Source organism: Callithrix jacchus, chromosome 6, assembly GCF_049354715.1.
Source record: "Callithrix jacchus isolate 240 chromosome 6, calJac240_pri, whole genome shotgun sequence".
NCBI lineage: Eukaryota > Metazoa > Chordata > Mammalia > Primates > Cebidae > Callithrix > Callithrix jacchus.
In genome coordinates, this window is record NC_133507.1 from 162572439 (window position 1) to 162590616 (window position 18178).

Here is an 18178-nt window from a genome sequence, read left to right on the forward strand (position 1 = left end):
ATCCCAACACTTTGGGAGGCCAAGGCAGGAGGACTGCTTGAGGCCAGAAGTCAAGACCAGCTTGGGCAACATAGCAAAACAGAGTGAGACCATCCCCCACCCCTCCTCCGCAACTCCTGTCTCTACAAAAAATTAGCCAAGTACAGTGCCTGTAGTATGCCTCCCAGCTACTAAGGATTGTTTGAACCCAGCAGTTCGAGACTGCAGTGTGCTACGACAAGGCCACATCCAGCTGGAGTGACTAAGCATGACTCTGTCTCAAACAAACTAGAGGCCAGGTTAGGTGGCTCACACCTGTAATCCCGGCAGCACACTTTGTACTTTGGAGGCTGAAGCAGAAGGACTACTTGAGCCCAGGGGTTCAAAACCAGCCTGGGCAACATAGCTGCACTCCATTTCCACAAAAAAATAAAAATTCAAAATTAGCCAGGCACCCCTATAGTCCTAGCTGCTCAGAAGGCAGGAGGAGGAGGACTGCTTGAGCCCAGGAGCTAGAAGCTGCAGTGAGCTCCAGTTGTACCACTGCACTCTAGCTTGGGTGACAGAGACTGCTTTAAAACAAATTGGTAACAGTGCCAAATAAACACCACCCTTTCAAACACTGTTTCTCCCAATTTTACACTTGTACTGTTGTTTTCTCTTGGCTTCCTTACCTCTGTTTGTTCCAGTGGGTCTGGTCCTTTTGGGATAGGAGCCCCTTCCTCTAGCTTCCCCATTTCCCCCAAGGCTGTCTGTTGTGGCAACCTCTTCAGAAGCACAGCTCTCTCCAGAGTCCCCACAGGTAAATCTCCTAACGGGCCAGGAGCAGTTGCTATACAGGCAGTTGTCTCGGCACCCACGAGAAGACTGCTCTCTCTCCCCCAGGAGCCACACTCACCCAGAGGTTCAATGACCTCTGCAACCAAGGTACAGGTGAGCTCAGCCACCGCGTCCTTGTGCCTGGCCTGAGGAAAGAGTCTTTGCTCACAATACCCTGCTGATGCCCAGTGACTTAATTCCAGTGGCCTGGGCCAAGTGCTGGGCAGGACCAACATGCAGCACAACCCCCAAATTCATACCACAAAGTTCCCCAGAAGGGCACTTAGAACGGCTTCTGCAGCTGAGATCATAATACACACTGACCGGACCTGGTCGAAGTTATTTCCCCACTCCAGAAAAAAACAAGAAGTAGCACTTGGTCCAGCCAGCCAAACGAGCTGTGGTAAGAACATCAGCCTGACTGTGTCAGACGCCGACAGCAGGGCCAGGAAGAAGCGCGTGCTGCTGGTCCAGGAGCCCCAGATGGTGCAGGGTCCTCTCTCACAGGACAGAGTGAGGCCAAGAACCTCACTGCTCCAACTCATTCATAGCCCCCAGCCTACCACACCACACAAAAGGATGCTGAAAGATCGGACAAAGGACTCATGCCAGGAGAGGTGACAGAGTACAGAAAACAAGCAGGAGGAGAGAGGCAGCACTTAACCTGCTACACAAGACAGCCGTACACAAAAACACTTGGCCGCCTTGAGGACAGCAGGCCCTTGAGTACTGAGCTTGGTCACAGAAGGCACCTGCTCAGCATACTTGGGTCGCACCTTTGCTAATCCAAGCACATGCAAATCTCTGAAGAAAGCTGCTCCATGAAGCCGCTCGTCCAGACCACACATCCAACGTCATCCAAGAATACAAAAGGTGACACCTAGAGACCTGGCCTTCACACTGGATTATTTCTAAATTAAGCACATTCCTGAGAGCCTAAAGAGCTGATCTAGATTCTGGCAGCCCATTATAATTCACCAAAAAGTGAAGAAACGACAAGTTCACAATCTTACTTCCTTTTTTTTTAGACGGGGTCTCACTCTGTCAGCCAGACCGGAGTGCAGTGGTGTGACTACAGCTCACTGCAGCCTCAACCTCCTGGGCTCAAACGAGCCTCCCACCTCAGCCTCCTGAGTAGCTGGGACCACAGGGGCACGCCAGTAGGCCCAGATAATTTTTTCTGCTTCTTGTAGAGATGGGGGTCTCACTTTGTTGCCAAGGCTGGTCTCAGACTCCTAGGCTCACGTCATCCTCCTGCCTCTGTCTCCCAGAATGCTGGGATTACCAAGGGCCTGTGTATGTATTAGAGGTATAAACCACCACGCCCAGCCAAATCATTACCTTTTTAGCAATCAACAGTATCCCATCTGTTCATCCCTCAACATACGTAGACGGCACCTGCCAGGTCCAGTTACTCTGCTAAACCACAGGGACCCAGAACAAGTAAAAGCACCCTTGATACATTAACAGCACATCGATGGCTTAACCTGTAACCCAGGCTCAGGGCGGAAGCAGGAAAATAAAGGGGAGTTAGTCTAAGAGGCTTGTGCATTCATCAGATGAAGTCAGGGAGGCGGCTATCAGCCTCAGAGCTGGATCCCTGACAGAATGATGGAAACACTAACCCAGCCAGAGTCTAGACAAGAAAGCCAATCCCCTGCAGGCAGCCACAGATGGACTTGGTCCCAGTGCTAACAAGCAGCAGGTTACTGCAGATGGGTCCTGAATGCATAAATATGGCTCTAGGGCTGGGACTTTGATTTGTTCACTGTTTTTCCAAAACATACTCACTGAATATGTACTCGGTGAAAAACAAATGCCGACTGAATCCATAAGAGATATTCAAAATTGCGAGAAACACAGGACAACTTTGCAGCGTGTATTTCAGCACAGAATACCTATCTTGCTGCAGAGGCCTCACTGATCCCACTGCTGAACTAGAAAGAGTTGTGTGGACAGGATATCCCTTTGACCCCAAGTTTTAGAGAAGCCTCACAGACACTCAACGCTGGATACATCTGTCAAGATGGAATGTTTACATGTGTGAACTTCTAAAAGTAAGGGCCAAGATAACAAAAGAAGAAATAATTACAGATCTTGATTTCACTGGGCCTGTCTCCTCTCCTGTAAAAAGCAGTTCATATTAATGCCTACCTTTTTTTGTTACCATGAGCTTATGCACAGAGAGAGCTTAACCAGAGCTGGCATATAGTAAACAGAGTGAGTTTTTATTACTATTATCATTTGTGAGGACACCAGCACTGTAAGGCAACATAGCCCCTAACTAAACCACTCCTGCAAGTGGCTTCACTCCACCAGGATCTACTCTTTATTTTTGAGACAGTCTCGCGCTGTCTCTTCCAGGATGGAGTGCAGTGGCACAATCTTGGTTCACGGCAGCCTCCGCCTCCCAGGTTCAAGCAATTCTCCTGTCTCAGCCTCCCGAGGAGCTGGGACTACAGGTGTGTGCCACCACACCCGGTTAATTTTGTATTTCTAGTAGAGATGATGGGGTTTCACCATGTTGGCCAGGCTGGTCTTGAACTCATGACCTCAGATATTTTACCCGCCTTGGTCACCCAAAGTGCTGGGATTACAGGCATGAGCCACTGTGCCTGGCCAGGCTCCACCCTTTCCAGTGAAAAAAATGGGGCCTGTGATGGCTATATTCTAGATCCCTTTCAAGGACTGACCCCTTACAGCAGGGGTCCTCAACCTCAGTGCTACTGACATTTTGAGTCAGATATTTCTGTTGTAGGAGCTACCCTGTACAGCGCAGGATGTAAGCATCTCTGGCTTCAATCACTAGATGCTTACAGGTGATGACAACCACAGAGGTCTCTGGACACTGCCAGATGTTTCCTGGGTAACAAAAATCACCCCAGTGATAACCACTGCTAGAAATAAACAGCATGACCACTGTATACAGGAAGCAATGAATAAACACTTTTAATAGGTGAGGATTTTTCTATTGCTCATGGATTCTTAAAAGGGGTCACAAAATCAGATGTTCTATGAGTGACTATCAGCTCCAAGAGTTATCTTTCCAAACTTGAAAATTCAATTTCTGATAAACCGATTTACCCAGGTAGGGAGGCATCAGGGCTGTTTTTAAAAAACAAAATGAAAAATCCACTCAGAGATTCAGCTTTCTTATCTTTAAAAGGAAGAAGCTAAAGTTCTGCAGGTCAAGAAGTACCCCAAGTCAGGCTGGACACGGTGACTCATGCCTGTATCCTAACACTTTGCGAGGTTGAGGCTGGCAGATCCTTTGAGGTCAGGAGTTCGATACCTGCCTGGCCAATGTGGTTAAACCCTGTCTCTACTAAAAATACAAAAGTTAGCCAGGCGTGGCGGTATGTGCCTATAGTCCCAGCTACTCAGGAGGTTGAAAGGCAGGAGAATCACTTGAACCCAGGAGGCGGAGGCTGCAGTGAGCCGAGATTGTGCCACTGCATTCCAGCCTGGGTGACAGAGAGAGACTCCGCCTCAATTAAAAAAAAAAAAAAAAGCACCCCAAGTCACAAAGCTGACAAGAACAGATCCAGGGAGAAGCTGTGAAACTAGGCAAAAAAAAAAAAGAGAAGCCCCAAACTGAAGTGCAGGTCTCCTGACTCAGTCCAGTCAGAGACACCATCCTTTCTTTTTCATTTTTTTTCTCTTTGTTTTTTTTTTGCAGGGAATAGCGGCAGCATCATCCTGACCTGGAAAAACATCTCAACTCTTTGTTGAGTCAGGGAGAAAGAATCAATGTCTTACATTCTGTACCTAAGACAGCAAGTACTGCTGCAGGTCTCACAAGGTCCACCTCCAAGAAGTTCTGAGACCACAGAAGTCAAAGGCAAGCCCTGGAGGAGATCTGAACAACGCTCACAGAGAGAATTCATCAGGACCAGCAGCGCGTGCTGCCTGTTGACTGTGGCATCAGCCGCTTCTCATCTCTTTCCGCCCAACAAGAGACCTGGGGCCACAGCACTGGGTCTCTGGGATACAGATAAGCCTCCTAAGAGACTGAAATGGGATGGGTAGGTGCTACATGTCTAACAGTTTAATTAACACTGGCAGTATTAATAGAGTAATACTGCAGTGAGCTTGCTGTAGTGATAGTCTACCAAGGAATTTGATTTTTTTTTTTTTTTTTTGAGATGAAGTTTCCCTCTTCTTGCCCAGGCTGGAGTGCAATGGCACCATCTCAGCTCACCAAAACCTCCAACTCCTGGGTTCAAGCGATTCTCCTGCCTCAGCCTCCCGAGTAGCTGGGACTACAGGCATGCACCACCACGCCTAGCTAATTTTTGTATTTTTAGTGGAGATGGGGTTTCTCCATGTTGGTCAGGCTGGTCTCAAACTCCTGACCTCAGGTGATCCACCCGCCTCAGCCTCTCAAAGCGCTGGGATTATAGGTGTGAAACACCACGTCCAGCCAGAATTTGATTTTTTAGCTTAAAAATATTGTAAAATAGACCTCAACAAAACAATGTAAAAACTGGCAATCCCCTGAGGCTTTCCCAAGAAATATATTCTAAAGTATATCTTCAAAACTGTAATTTCAATTAAACTTAAATTGTAACTTTAATATATGATTTAAATAAAAATAGGACCTTCTCATATTCATTCTTTCACCACCTGTTACACTTATCTACATTTGGAAAGACATCATGGCCATCTTTCCAAGTAACAAATACAAATTTACCTCATTTGTAAAAACTGCATAAATCCCCTATGGATAGAACCCTTGAACTGATCTTTTAAAAAATTATAAACAATGCTAAAAAACATCCTCTGTTCACTTGGGCCTGTACCTCCATAGAATAAATTGAATTGGAAATGGAATTATATGATTACAGGGAATGCACTGATAGATATCGCCAAGGTAAAACTGTTCTCCTCCCATAGAGTTTAACCAGTTACACTCACAACACCTGATTACAGAATATCCTCTTCTCTTTTGAGGACAACTAAAACGATCCTGCTTTTTTCGCAGCCTGATGTGGGGGAAACATGATTTTAATGGCAGCTCTGACCAGTGAGACAGCAATCTTGTTTAGCTTACTGACCACTGGAATTTCTCTACTGTGAAGACCAACCTAAGCACAACCAATCCACCCACCTTTCTACCAGTGTTTCAGCAACGCTTCTAAGACAAAGCAAAATCCACATGTGGGCAACAGAGCAGTAGAAAGACACAGAATTATAAATTTAAGTGAAACTCCAGTTGTATGCCAAAAATAGCCTTCCTAAAGGACACCCAGGCAAAGTGATGAGAAAATACTATTAAAAAGGACATCTTTTGCCTCAGTTAGTCACACAGTGGACAACATAAGCTGATGATCTGAGACACCTCAGCCTGCCAGTTCCGTTTCATTCACAAACATTAACCTACCTCGCTTTAAGAGAAGGGCTCCCCAAAAAGGTAATTTTGCTTACAGAAAAGCGTCAAAGTGTATACTGTTTTGGGGTACACAGACCTGGGCAGATGGTAGACTGAGGCTGACTGACAAGGCCAGATTAGAGAAGCAGTGAAGTAGGGCAAGGCACAAACTCTGGAGCCAAACCACTAACTCTGTCTTTGCCTCAGGGTCTACCTCAACCTGGGATGACAACAATACTTGCCTCCTCCAGTTGATGGGAAACGTGAGAAATGTCGTCAATGGTGTGGCCCAGGGTCGCCTCGCCATGATCCATCAGTAGTACGGGGACACTCTGCTCCAGCTCTCCAAAGGCTTCAACATCCATCTGCCAGGAGCCCTGCCCGTCTCCTGCACCCCCTGGCCCTGCTGCACACCGGCCTTCCACATTCCTCTAACGTGCTCAACAGAGGCCTGTCCCAGTCTTTTGCACCTCCTGTCCATTCCTCTTAGAACACGCTGCCCAGACGCCTAACAGTGGCTTGTTCGCTCATTCAACAAGGCACTGTTAGGCGTCTGGGCAGCGCGTTCTAAGAGGAATGGACAGGAGTCCTCACTATGCCAAACTGCCACTGTGTCCCCCACTCCACTCCCCTCGATACTTTATTTTCCTCCTTCCTTCTTGTCCACACTGGACACACTGCACGTCTGCTGGTCTGCTGGCTGCCTTAAACGTGGCCTCCCTGAAAGCACAGAACACGCGTGCTTTCTCCTTGTCGCATCCCACTCACTGGATAGCGTCTCCAGCACGCGCAGCCGTCAGATCAATACTTATACTACCTCCGGAGGTACCATTAAAATGATAGTTTTTTTTTTTAAGATACAAATCACAAAAACAAAGACCAGGAACAGAGATAAGCACGTCAGAATACTGGAGGCTAGAAACTGGAAACAGACCCGAAAGGGCTGAATCCTGCATCAGCAACGGGCAAGGCCAACTAGCAACAACACTGGAAGCCAAGATGTCAATTAAAAACAGAGTTGTCTGACAGGCGGAAAAGGCAGGAAGATCCCTAGATTCACCCCACAACTCTGCAGCCACATGGAGCCATTCCGTACAGTCCCTCTCCTGCCCTGGCCAAATGGTACAGTTTTTCTCTCTGCAAAGAGAAGCAGAATCTTTGGACTAGAGACACCAGTTACAGAGGAGGGTGGGAAACAAGTCTGAAAAGAGGGGAAGCAAGCTCTCTCCATGGTTACTGCTGCGCTCACAGGCCTCAGCCAGGCAAAGGGCTACAGGACATTTCTCTGGGGAAGCTGAAGAAACCCAAAGAAGCTGACAGGGGTGCTGTAAGGAAATGGCCCAACCAGGTGCCTCTGCAGTGAATGCCACAGTCAGCAAGCCACAGCCACAAGCTCAGAGGCCCTCTGACTTAGGAACAAGCACAAGAGCACCACTGGACAGCTCAGAAAAGGCTCCAACAAAAGCCAAAACCCAACACAAACAAAAGCAGCCTGAACAGCGACTTGAGGAAAAAGAAAACCTCACTGATGTCATCTAAGAGTTAAGAGGTGATGCCACATTCACGAGACGAAAAATAGATGATAAAACAGGAATGGAGAACAAGAGCAAGCTCTTAGAAATGGAAAAAGCCTCAGAAGGGCTGGAAGATAAATGTAAGAATAACTTCCAGAAAGAAAATGAAAAAGCAAAGGCTACGAGATATCAATTAGACAGGAGGAATACGATCTTCTTTTCTGAGATATATTGCACAGCATGGTGAATATAGTAAATAATGCAGATGTCAAAAGCACTGAGAGTAAATTTCGAATGCTTCCACCACAAAAAACTTAAAAGTATCTGAGGCAATGAATTATGTTAATTAACTTGATTTTATTCCATTGTATCCATAAATTATAACATCTCTTTGTACCCCAAAAAGTACAAGTATAATTTGTCAATTTACAGTTTAAAAGATAAAAACAAAAAAATCTTGGGCGGGGGAAGAGAAAACAAGAAAATTATGAGTGCTAATCAGAAGGCCCAAGAGAAGAATTCCAGAGAGAGAAAGAAAAGCAATAAATCCACAAAAACGTCCAGCATCGAACAACGTGAATTACAAATAAATGGGACCAAACAGTAGGCAAGACTTCGGATGAAAACAGTCTCCAACAGACATCACTGTTCTGGGAGTTCTGAGTTTCACAGAAAGAAAAGCCTCTGAGGCCAGATGCAAAGCCTTCACTCCCAGCACTGTGCCTGAGGCAGGAGAATCACTTGAGGTCAGGAGTTCAAGACCAGCCTGGGCGACACTGAGAGCTCATGCCTACAAAAAGTTTTATAAATTATCTGGGTGTAGTGTTGCATGCCTGCTGTCTCAGGTACTTGAGAGGCTAAGGCGAGAGCATCGCTCGAGCCCAGGAGATCACAGCCACTGTGAACTGTGACAGTGCCACTGCACTCCAGCCTGGGCAACAGAGCAAGACGCTGTGTATCAAACAAAAGAAAGAAACAGAAAGCTTTAAGCTTCATGGAGGAAAACACAGTCACACACAAAAGCTCTAAAAATGTTACATATCGATAAAAAGAAAAATGAATCAGAAGAGCTTAAGACTTCAACAACACTGGAAGCTTACAGTGGAGCAAAATGCTGTCCAAACTCCTACTCAAATGTCAGAGCAGAATAAAGCACTTTCATACGTTCACATTCTTAAAGCGTCACCTGCCATGCACTTCTCAGGCAGCTGGTGAAGAATGTGCTCCATGAAGGTGAGAGAGTAAAATCAAGAGAATCACCTGGGTTCCAGAAAACTGAGCCTCCAACACAGGAGGGAGTAATGAAATTTACAGGAAGATTCTGGGCACAGACAAGCCTGCAGCAGGTTGGAGGTGTTGGAAGAGATTTATTCAAGACAAAATGATAGGAATACTAATTTTCATCAAAAGAACGGACAATTTCTTGAAAGGAGATTTAGACAACTGGTGCAGAATCTGGGGTTGAATTGTAGTGATAAAATATAGAAAACTGAGAGCAGGAAGCGAACGAAAACAAATGAGACTTGTAATAACCCAGGAAAACAAAGTTATCCAGAAAAGGGAAAACGATCCTGTTGTACCACTTTGCCCAGCTGTGAATGGCAATATGTAGCCATAAAAAAATACTGAACTAAATTAATAATGTATCACTTTGGGCAGCCACGGATCTGTTTGCACAGAGAAGGCAGAGGGTGAAAGCAAGCTAGGAACTTCCTACCTATTCTCAGTGTCAAGTGAAGAGACGCCACATTCGACAGGGGGCGGGGATACAGATACAGCTGTCAGGAAAATAGGCTCCTCAGAGTGGGAGGCGAAGATCAAGGAAACAGACTGAAGTAAAGCAGATCCTCTGCAGGGGAGGGCAGCCCATTAGGGGAAGGACAGTGGCACTTTTTCCTTACAAGCCTTTCTAGGATGATCTGACTCTATAAATTAATTTAGATATAACCATGATTTGAAATAAGATTAATATGAATGCTAATAAAAAGTAGTAAGGGAGAGTATGTAGTCAATGTATCGTTACCAAATTAACAGCAAGTATCAACAAGATGAGTAACACAACGGCATGAACACATGAACAAGTGTCTGGTATTCGAGGAACTTCGGTGTGCTCGGTAAAACAAGAGCCTACTTCGGATTTCACTTCTAACATGTCTCTGCCTTTAGAAATACTGAAGAATAACATGTAACCAATTTTTAAATCATACAAATGAAAAAAGGTTCTTTTCATTATTTCCTTGGTTTCCAAATGTTGAATGTTGTGGTGTGTTTACAATTTAAGGAAAAAAGTATTATGCTGGTTGAGGTCCTCCGCTTTTCCACTTGGTCAAAAACCTTTACATGTATTTTGGACTTTTGTGTCATCATAATTTGGCAACTGAGAAAGCTGCGTGGCATACTTCTTCCAGAACTTGGTTACTGCTTACCAGAAGAGGGAAAAGCTTTCTTACCACCATTTGCCGATGGGATGGATGCACACTGAATGGGCCATGCCAAACAGAAAAACCACTTGGTACTTCCTAAAGCATGTTCTCTGCTTAATCCTTTCTGTAAATAAGTTTCAGTTGGGATGCACTAATGGAGAATCCATATGACCCATGAAAGATCCTAAGTTATCCCAGTGGACTCAGTGCCATCATCTCAAATTCTGTGCGGGTCAGAGTATCTTAGATAAACGCCCTTCACTACACAGCCTGAGCCAAGCCCTTTACCATTTGCAATGGCAAAGAGTATACCAAATTGTCAACCTGTTGCCCACATATGAAACCAACTATAAACCTCAGCCTCCTCTTTCCTAGTCTTCCTGTCTCCTCTCACCACCTGGAAAAACTCTTACTAATTTTCGTGCCTCAACCTCGCATGTAGCTGGGATTACAGGCATGCACCACCATGCTCGGCTTTATTTTTATGTAAAGATGGGGTTTCATCATGTTGCTCAGCCTGGTCTCGAACTCCTGACCTCAAGTGATCCGCCTGCCACAGTCTCCCAAAGTGCTGGAACTAGAAGCGTGAGCTACCACGCCTGGCTGAAAACTCAATACCCTCTTAACCTTTGTATCTGCAGAGCCCTTAAGCTTGCACAGTAATTTCCAGCAAATATTCTTTTGAATTGAAATGAAGAAGTGAGGCCTTGAGGCTGAAGCTAGACAACTGGAAGGTTAAAACAACAAAACTAGGTAAAGTACTTAATTACTCGAGAAGAAATTCTCCCACCAGGCCACTAGGAAGTTAGCTTTGCCCACTGGAGATGACACTGTAACAGGGATTCAATGAAGCTTGGTGGCGCTGAGGGACGGGACACAGGCCAGCTACATCTTAGAGGTCCTCTCCTTACACTCAATGTACTTTTACCCCAATGACGTTCATTTGACACATGATAAGATAAGCTAAGTCCCCTCAACAGCGCTTGGCACCAAGCGAACCTAATAAGCAGTAACAGGAAAGTTTAACCCTCACGATGCATTATTTAACTGGGTTTCAAATGCTGTACCTGAGACTTGAGGAAATAGGCTCCGGCTCCATTTTCTCCAAGTCTAAAACTCTTAATAGGTTGACAATTCAGACCCAGAGATTTGATAATTCAAATGATGGAAATAATTCTTAACCAAACACCTTTTCAATTATTTTTAAATACTGCTGCCAAGTATCCTAATATCATGTGTACTTAATGAATTTAGCCTAGGGGCACTTCCAGCTGTCAAAAAAAAAAAATCAAAATATAAATCTAAGCACTAAGTTTCATCCAGTTTTTCAGCAACCCAGATTTGCTTCCCTAAATGAACAGTAAGCTTATTATGCAAGGTGCCACTACCAGGAGCTTCAGACAAAATCCTAATTGTGACTTATCCTATCTTAATTGGGTTTTAAGGAAGTAACCTGCTAACAAAATGACTGATTATTCTTAAGCAGACATCAAATAAACGTGAAGTCACTGCTTGAGGCTGAGGGTGTAGGATAGCTACGAATCTGAGGATACACAGCAAAATGCACAACGGAGGGGCAAATCGTCATGTTCCTCGAGATGACGACTCATCCACAGTCCTGCAAACGTCTCCTTTGACTAGAAGCACTGTTCAATAAAGCAAAGCCCAAGTCGACTTCCTTTGGTTTTACATGGCGTCCAAACACCATGTCAAGCCTGACCTCTCATTTCCTAAGCGGAATGGAGAGGATACGCAGCAGCCAGACCTGAGCCCCTTACCACTTTTCAAAGGAGCCTCGTACAAAAATACCCTCGCAACATGCCACGGTGTCAGAACAGCTCAGGTTCCCAGCACCAGGCGGGTCAGCCATTAGGAACTCAGGAAGTACTTCCCTTAAAGGGGAGAAACCTAGGAAGGCTTCCTGAACGAGGGGTCTTTGCGCCGAGTCTTGGTGTGAGTCTCGGACAGTTGCTGAGCCTCCAGGCCACGCGGGAGGGAGGAAAAGACACCCCGGGCCGGGGCACGACCCGCGGGCCGGAGTCGCCCGCGCCTATCCCGCTCAGGCCGCAGCCAGGAACGGCACCCTCCCGTCCCCGAGCCGCGTCGCTGCTCGTAGGCTCGCGGAGCACTCCCCAGGTCTCACCTCGGGCCCCACACCAGAAGGAGAAAGCTAGGGGCCGCGCCAGCTCCGCCCTCCCCCGCGGGGCGGCGGGCCCCAGCCCGGGCACAGGAAGGCCACGTCCCCGGGGAGGGACGCCGACTCGATGGTCTGCGCAGGGCCGTCGACCCCACGTGGCCTGCATGCAGCCAATCCCGGAGAGGCCCCCGACCATCGAGACGGCGGCGGCAGTGGGCTAGACCAGCCTCGCGCGGCCGCTTGCCGTCCTCCGCCCAGTCGGCTTGGCTCCCCGGCTCGGTGCTGCCGCCATCTTCCTGGAGGACTGGAGCAGAAGCGAAGGCTCCCCCTCCCAGTGATCGCTCCGCACTCCCGCCACCACCTGCCCTCCCCCGACCGCCTCTCTCCTCCTCAGTGGGCACCCGGCTCCTTCTAACAAACGCCCTTCCCCCCAGTCCAGTTACTCACTGCAAGGCGAAGATACTCATTACCTGTTCCACTCTTATTAGCATAGGAAAACCAAGCTCATAAGGTAGGAACTGTGGCGAAACAGGGACAAGCCGCCATCTTGGTAAAGGAGAAGAGAGTACGCTTGACCTCCCCCCACCCCCAGCCTCTATATGGCCAACCGCCGTGGGAGGAGCACGGCGCTTGCGCAGAGGCGGACAACGCGGACGAGGCTGGGCCTGCGCGCTCGGAAGCCGGCCGCACGGGGGAGGGGAAGAAGGCCGAACCGCGCGGAGCCAGGAAGGAGTTGGCAAAGGGGCGGGGAGACGCGTGACGTAATCTGCCTGCGCGCTGGGCGGGGCAGGGTGTGAGCCGGCCGCGGGCGCTGGGCGGGTCCGTGGCGCGGTCTGTCGGCGTCTGTTTTCTCGCTGGTTGGCGGGTGAGTCTCTAGCCGGTGTTCCCCGCCGTGGCGGGGGCACAAGTTGTGGGTCAGCCCCCACCTAGGAGGTGCGGGAGACGCCCCGTTCGTCCCATACCGTCCCGCAGTGGTCGGCCTTCTCTGGGGCGCCGGCGGGGAGTGATGGGGGAGGGGCGGCCGGGCCGGGCTCTGCGGTCCCCATCCTGGGCTCCTCCATCCGGGGCGGCCCTAATGCCGGCAACAAGTGGTTCCGACACGGCAGAGCTGGGCGCGGGAGTGGGGATCCCGGGGACCCCGTGGTGACCCTGCGGGAATTCCACCGCACGGTCGTTGGTACTGGGCCTCGGGGCGTCCAGTGCCGTCGAGGCCGGGAGGTTTGAGGCACGGAGGGAGGTTGCAGGTTCAGGCCCGACCAACACTTAACAGCTTGTGTGGCCATCTTGTCTTTCTAACGGTGCCGTTTCCTCCGGGAGGCGTGGAGGACGGGCCAGCCCCGAATCCTCCAGGCCCTTCGGCTGGACACAGCGAGTAGTAAGCGGGGAGGGAGCCACTAGGCCTTGCCTGCTTGTACCTTCGGCGTGGAGAGGCACGGACAGACAGCAGGGGGGGTAGGGTACAGGGCGGGAGGCCGCTGAGTTGGGCGGGGCATGAGAATGCAAAGCTGTGGTCTCCGCGGTCTCAGTGAAGTTCCAGCTGTGACGTGGCCTAAGGCCCGGACAACACCTGGCTTGCTTTTACCTTTTTGGCCTAATTCTTGTCAGTACTGCCAGACCCCGTCCTCTCTCCGCACAAACACATCACCCAGCTACACTGAACTTGTGGTTCCGACTTCTTCATGTTTGGCCATTGCCCAAACCCTTCCTTAAGTCTGCATGCCTCCCACCTTCCCCGCCTTCCCCTTACCTAGTCCCTGCTTGTGGGATTCCGCCCAAGTTAGATTTCCTCCGGACTGGCTTGGGTGTTTGCCTGATGATGTTCCGGATGGTCCTGCGAGGGGCAGGGCACGTGTCAATCTTGTCACCCATACACCTTGCCTAGGTCGGTGACATCACCTAGTAGGTTCTCCACTATTTTTCTAATGACTCGAATCATAATGCCTGCCGATACAATGTTTCAAGTAGCTTTGCTGTCATAAAGAAAAATAGGGTGTAGGAGTCGTGAAAGCTGATACTCGATACTTAGGATTTGAGCTTCATTGGTTTCGTTTATTTTTGATAGCTCCCATTAAGTTATTCTCTGCACCACCTAGCATCCTAGTTCGTGATGTGTACTATTGTGTCTAATCTTGGCATTGATCTCAGTAGCTGTAAAGCTGGTCCTGATTTTTTTTTTTTTTTTTCCCAACTTCCACCTTGATCTCTCTCACCAGTGCAGAATAAAGAACAAAAGCATTTTAATTAGATCAGATTGACATTCTGACTGGCTCCTAAACTAGCAAGGTGATCTAGGGAAAGAGGCCAGGGGTTCTCCTATCATTCATAAATGTAATTCGGGGTCCCTTTTTGTTCCCAATACCAGAGAAACTGCTGTAAAAGAAAAAGTTATGGGTACTTTTTTTTTTTTTTTTTTTCCTGGAGGAAGAGGCACACCAAAACTCATTTGGCAGCAGAATTGAGGCGTGGACATGTGTATACTCTACCCCACTTTCTGTTAGTGGTCGTACGTGCCCCAGCCCCTGGTAAGAGCGTTCCCTGGTTATTCTGAACATATACCTTCCTCAAACCCAAAGAATCCAAATGCTTTGCATAAGAGATCACGGACTTTCAGGGTTCTACATCGAAGGATGTTTTTCATCTTCTCTTTTGTTTTGGGAAATTTTTTTTTTTTTAATGTATTGGGATGGGACTATTCTGTGGAAGAAATAAGTTGTGGGTCAAGATTAAAGAGCTTTAAACAACTTCTGGCATGTGGAATAAACACGATCTGAAGGAATAAAGTTTTCATTTGACTTCGTTTTTGACCCAGTTCGTCTGCACCCAGTGTTTAAGTTTAATCACAGTGCTTGACAGTTTGTGTTGCTACATCAAGTCTTTCTCACTGAAAACCATGTGCTTCAGAAGTTCATTATTCCTATTTCACCTTCCATTTCACATTAGTTAATAAATTATGAGAGAAAATAATTGTGGATCCATGTTATGTTTCAGAAAAAAAAAGTAGGAGATGGCAGGAGAAACTTGGTAAAATCAAAGCAAAGTTGAAATGTCAGTTTCGAATGACAGATGGTCTCTCTGTTTTCCCCCCTCTGTGTGCTCAGGGTTCAGTGAGGCTGAGGGGCCTAGGCGGCGCTCTCTGGTATTCCTATGTTGTACTGTGTGGGTTTGAAATCAGATACATGTAATGGGTGGTAAGGCAAGCGCCTGCTCTTTTCTATCCTCGGCATTGGCGTTTATGCTTCCGTGTGAACCTGAGGCTCGTTTTATCCAGTCCTTTAAGGAAAAAGCCACATTAGGGATTCCACTTAGAAATGGATCAAATTATGTGCTAATTTGGGAAAAATGAAAAGGATTTGATTTATGTAGGACCTGTTTTCTCTCTTCTAGTTTGGTCCGTACTTGTTTGGATTTTTTTTTTTTTTTTTGACAAAGGGTTTTGCTCTTGTTGCCCAAGCTAGAGTGCAGTGGCCTGCTATTGACTCAACACAGCCTCCGCCTCCTGGGGTCACGTGCTTTCTCTTGTGTCAGCCTCCCAAGTAGCTGGGACTACAGGCACGTGCCACCACGCCTGGCTAACTTTGTATTTTTAGTAGAGATGGGGTTTCTCCATGTTGGCCAGGCTGCTCTTCAACTCCTGAACTCAAATGCTCCGCCTCCCAAAGTGCTGGGATTACAGGCAGGAGCCGCCGAGCCCAGCTCCTGGATTTTTAAAAATTCTGTTGTAAGTGATGTGCCTCCATTTCTATTCCTCAGCATTCAGTGCTAGTACTTGTCTTACTTGAAATCTCATATTAAGCTACCTTACTAAATTACCTTGTTCTAGAATTCTTTTAGCCAGAGTATTTGTATTTTCTGTGTTTTCAGTCCAATCAGCAAAAAGCTTTTTGTTTTCATTTGCTTGTCTGATTATATTCCGCGAACTCACCAGGGAAGTATTAAATAATCTTGGTGAAATTGCAGTATGTAGGTCTTACCTGGATCTTGATTCAAGGAAGTGAGAGAGTGGAGAATATGAATACTGATTGGTTCTTTGATTGCATTAGGGAACTAGCTATGGACAATGGTTTGTCATCTGTAGGAGCCCTTATTCTTAGATATGCGTAGATGCTAGTCACTAGTATGTGCTTCATAATCATCCAGGCAGTGGCAATGATGATTGTGGGAATAGAGGAAACGTTATTGACCTTGACTTGCTAATTGTTGAAGCTGGATAATGAACGGCACATGGGGGTTTGGTTCGCTTTTGTATAGGTCTTCAAGTATAAGTTTTCATGTAAGTGTTTTAAAATCATTATGGAGGGGCATTCCTGCCTAATTATCAGTTGTAATTTAAATAGATTTAATTTTCCATTGTTTAGAGAATAGCGTTTGCCATAGGCTTTCAGACAGAAATATTCTGAATTAGATTTAAGGAGTCTTTCTTTTTTTTTGTTTTTTTGAGACAGTCTCACAGTGGTGCCATTTCGACTTACTACACCCTTCACCTCCTGGGCTCAAGGGACCCTCCCACCTCAGTCTCTCACTTAGCTGGGAGTACAGGTGTCCTCCACCACACCCAGCTAATGTTTTTGTGTTTTTCCGTAGAGACAGTGATTTGCCGTGTTGCCCAGGCTGGTCTTGAACTCCTGAGTTCAAGCATTCCTCCTGCCTCAGCTTCCCAACGTGCTGGGATTATAGGCATGAGCCACCACAGCCCTCCAGCAGTTTTCTTAGTGTTTTCATTAGAATTGGTTGCTGAGTTTCATATGCTTCATCAGCATCTATGAATGCATGATTTTTTCCCTGTAATGCGTTGTTGGCTTACTATTGGATAGATGCTTTTGATACATTCCTGGAATCTAATTGCTAGCAAATATTTTATTCAGGATTTTTGCATTTATATTTGTGAGTGAAATTGACCTATGATACTCATTTATTCCTTCATTTCTTTCTCCATCTGAGCTTGTTATTAAAACTGTGCTGTCTTCATAAAACAGTTTTTTTCCATTTTTTCTGTGGAGGCTTGAAACAGTTAAATTACTTTGGTCTTGTCCAGGGTTGGATGGAGTTCAACTCTAACGTCAAGTCTTGGTCCTTTTCATTGGTATGTCTTTAATCAGCTGCTTAGTGATATTTGTTTTAGTCAGATTTTCCAGTTTCTGATTCTGTACTGGTAATTTACAGTGCCCATTTTTTCTATATTTTCAGATTTGTGGCCATTTTGCTACATGTAGACTCCTCTGTCATTATTTTAGCTACTTCTCTATATTTGCTATTTTTTTTTCCTGAATTGGGCTTGTGAAGAATTTGTTTTAGAAAACTAGCTTCTGAGGCCAGGCATGGTGGCTCACACCTGTAATCCCAGCACTTTGGGAGGTCAAGGCAGGTGGATCACTTGAGGTCAGGAGATTTCACCTGGCCAAGATGGTGAAACCCCATGTCTACTAAAAATGCAAAAATTAGCTGGGCGTGGTGCTGGATACCTGTAATCCCAGCTACTCAGGAGGCTGAGGCAGGAGCATTGCTTGAATCCAGGAGGCAGACATTGCAGTGAGCTGAGATCACGCCAGTGCGCTACAGCCTGGGTGACAAGAGCAAAACTTCGTCTCAAAAAAACAAAAAACGGCTTTCAGTTTTGTTTGCCCTTTTTTCCCCCTCATAATTCATTTTTTCTCTTTATCGATTTCCTGTTTTGAGTTATTTTGTTCATTTTCTAATATTGTTGAATATCAAACTTATTTATTTTCAGTGTTCTTTAATAGTGAAAATCGTGAAACTCAAATTGTCAACTGAGTTTGTGAAGCTTTTACTGTATCTCATAAGTTTTGCTTTTATCTTGTTTCCATTCCTTCTAGAGATTGCTTCTGGCTTTGCTTTTGTTGCCCATCTTGATCCAGGGGATATCGTGTAGTGTAACAGATTACTGGGAGTTTGCATCTCCCCCCCATTTAAGCATATC

The 18178-nt window shown here is 46.6% G+C and overlaps 2 protein-coding genes across 55 annotated transcripts in view; one reads left to right on the forward strand and one right to left on the reverse strand.

The window, feature by feature from the left end:
• The window catches only part of HDLBP (high density lipoprotein binding protein), an 84935-nt gene extending 72119 nt beyond the window's left edge, over positions 1–12816 (reverse strand). For 17 of the 39 annotated variants that reach the window (XM_035306335.3, XM_078328988.1, XM_035306340.3 and 14 more), the window contains exon 1: positions 12250–12351. Coding sequence is in view for 1 of the 39 variants with exons in the window: in XM_035306332.3 (XP_035162223.1) it covers positions 12250–12439 (190 nt within the window). In the remaining 38 variants the exon portion in view is untranslated. Of the gene's footprint in view, positions 1–12249; positions 12561–12690 lie in introns of those variants that run through there. The other 22 variants (XM_078328989.1, XM_035306334.3, XM_078328987.1 and 19 more) reach the window with 3 other exon arrangements.
• SEPTIN2 (septin 2) overlaps positions 12589–18178 on the forward strand; it is a 43277-nt gene continuing 37687 nt past the window's right edge. For 6 of the 16 annotated variants that reach the window (XM_008999815.4, XM_078329005.1, XM_008999816.5 and 3 more), the window contains exon 1: positions 13032–13108. The gene's annotated coding sequence lies outside the window, so the exon portion shown is untranslated. Of the gene's footprint in view, positions 12755–13031; positions 13177–14664; positions 14766–18178 lie in introns of those variants that run through there. The other 10 variants (XM_078329000.1, XM_054258383.2, XM_078329007.1 and 7 more) reach the window with 4 other exon arrangements.